The sequence below is a fragment of the Tupaia chinensis genome, unplaced genomic scaffold (genome assembly GCF_000334495.1).
Source record: "Tupaia chinensis unplaced genomic scaffold, TupChi_1.0 Scaffold000045_1, whole genome shotgun sequence".
Taxonomy (NCBI): domain Eukaryota; kingdom Metazoa; phylum Chordata; class Mammalia; order Scandentia; family Tupaiidae; genus Tupaia; species Tupaia belangeri.
Window position 1 is genome coordinate 2,026,699 of NW_006159501.1, and position 1,865 is coordinate 2,028,563.

The window sequence follows — 1,865 nt, forward strand, 5'->3', positions numbered from 1 at the left end:
TCCCCCATCACTCCAAGAAACTATTCTTGTCCTAGTTACAGCAGACAGTGACCTTCCTTGTCATTGCCAAGTCCTATGACCATTGCTCTGCTGTTAACTCTCTCAAAATCCCAGCAACATTCCATCCTTATTCAAATCTACAACTTTTTTGGCTTTAGAAATAATATGTCTTTTGATTCTCTCTCTACTTCCCTGACCTTGTTTCTCAGTCTTCTCTAGATTCTTCTCTCACTTGTAATACAGAAGTCTTTTCTCCCTAGGTAACCACTACAATTCACGTAAAATTAAATAATATCTGTATTTTAGTGATCTAATACTTAAATCCCCATCTCACACTTCTTACAGGAAGTACAACTCAGACTCATATATGTAAGGCCTTGACATAATCATTTCAATGTCAAATATGCATCTAAAATTGGCATGTTTGAAACAGAACTCTTGATTCTTCCCCAAACACTACTCCTACTCATTCCAAAGTAGCACATCCACTCATTCTGTTCTTTCTTGTCTCAGTAAATAGTTTCACCATCTTTCAATTTCTTAAGTCAAAACTTTGTAGAGTTAGCTTTGATTACTCACTTTACATAATTCTTCATAAGTGATGCATCAGCAAGTCCTCTTTATTTTATCTTCAAAATATTTTGCTAATAAAGTTTTCTTACATTTGCGGGGTTTTTTGTGTGTTTTTTGAGCAAATAGTTCTTAATGTTTTGGGTTTTTTTTTTTTTTTTTTTTTTTAAACACACTGGAGAATCATGGGATGCTGCCAGCATTAGATACAATTCTGGGCCACAAGTCTGCGCATTCCTTTGCCACTGGTCCTGTGATGGCAGAACCTTTCTTCCTGAGCTCTGGTTTGCCTTTCTTGACCGTGGCCATCACCATGTCACCCACGCCAGCAGCAGGAAGCCTGTTCAGCAGTCCCTTGATCCCCTTCCCAGAGATGATATACAGATTTTTGGCTCCTGTATTGTAAGCACACTTGATCACAGCACCTACTGGAAGACCCAGGGAAACCCGGAACTTTGCCCTGGAGGACCCACCACGTCCTTGCTTTGACATCTTGAATGCTGGAAAAAGCTTACATTTGCATTTTCACTGCGATCTTAATCTAAGCCATCACCATTTCTCCTTCCTTTCCCCCATTTCCTACTTGAACTATTTCTTACCTACACTATTTCTCTTCCTCTTCCTTTTCCTTTTCTTCTTTCTTTTGTTTCCCACTTTCCTTCCCTTTTTTCTTTTCCTTTATTTCCTTCCCTTTCCTTCTTTTCTCTTCATTCAATCATGTCTTATCTGAACTATATAAATAATTTCCTAAGTGCCTAATCACTCCATAGTTTTTATTTTTTTTAAATAATCCAATGAAAATAATAGCACTAATAATAGTAAAGAATTCTGTCTGCAGTTGGAGCATGGGCTAATGAAGACTTTCACAATCCAGTTCTCAGGTTCCTCTTCAACTTCACCTCCTATCAGTTCCCTGCTTTATAACTCATCTCATACCATACTCACCAGATTTCTTTTACTTGGTCACACAAAACGCATCCTTAACTATGAGCCATTTAACCAGCTTTTCTTCAGCCCATGTTTTACAACCTCATCTTTGTATGACTGCTTCCTTTTTGTTATTATGTTCTGGGAATAAAAAGGGATGGGATACTTTGGGATGGTTACCTGTGATTACTCAGTTTAAGGAGCACCTTAGTCTCTTTTACATTATTTTGTTTTAAAAATATCAGAGCAATATATGGCCTGAGATAGTTTCATTGTAAGTTTAACATATTTCTTCTCCTGGAGGAATGTATTTCAGGAGAGCTAGAATTCTATTTGGCTCTAGTCCTCAAAACTAAAATAGTGCCTTA

The 1,865-nt window shown here is 37.4% G+C and overlaps 1 protein-coding gene across 1 annotated transcript; it reads right to left on the bottom strand.

The window, feature by feature from the left end:
* Nucleotides 1–753: 753 nt before the first annotated feature.
* On the bottom strand, nt 754–1,062 carry LOC106735334 (60S ribosomal protein L23-like). Its single transcript, XM_014589467.1, has one exon. It carries the CDS (start codon nt 1,060–1,062, stop codon nt 754–756), a length of 309 nt encoding a protein of 102 aa, XP_014444953.1.
* Between the last annotated feature and the right edge of the window lie 803 nt (nt 1,063–1,865).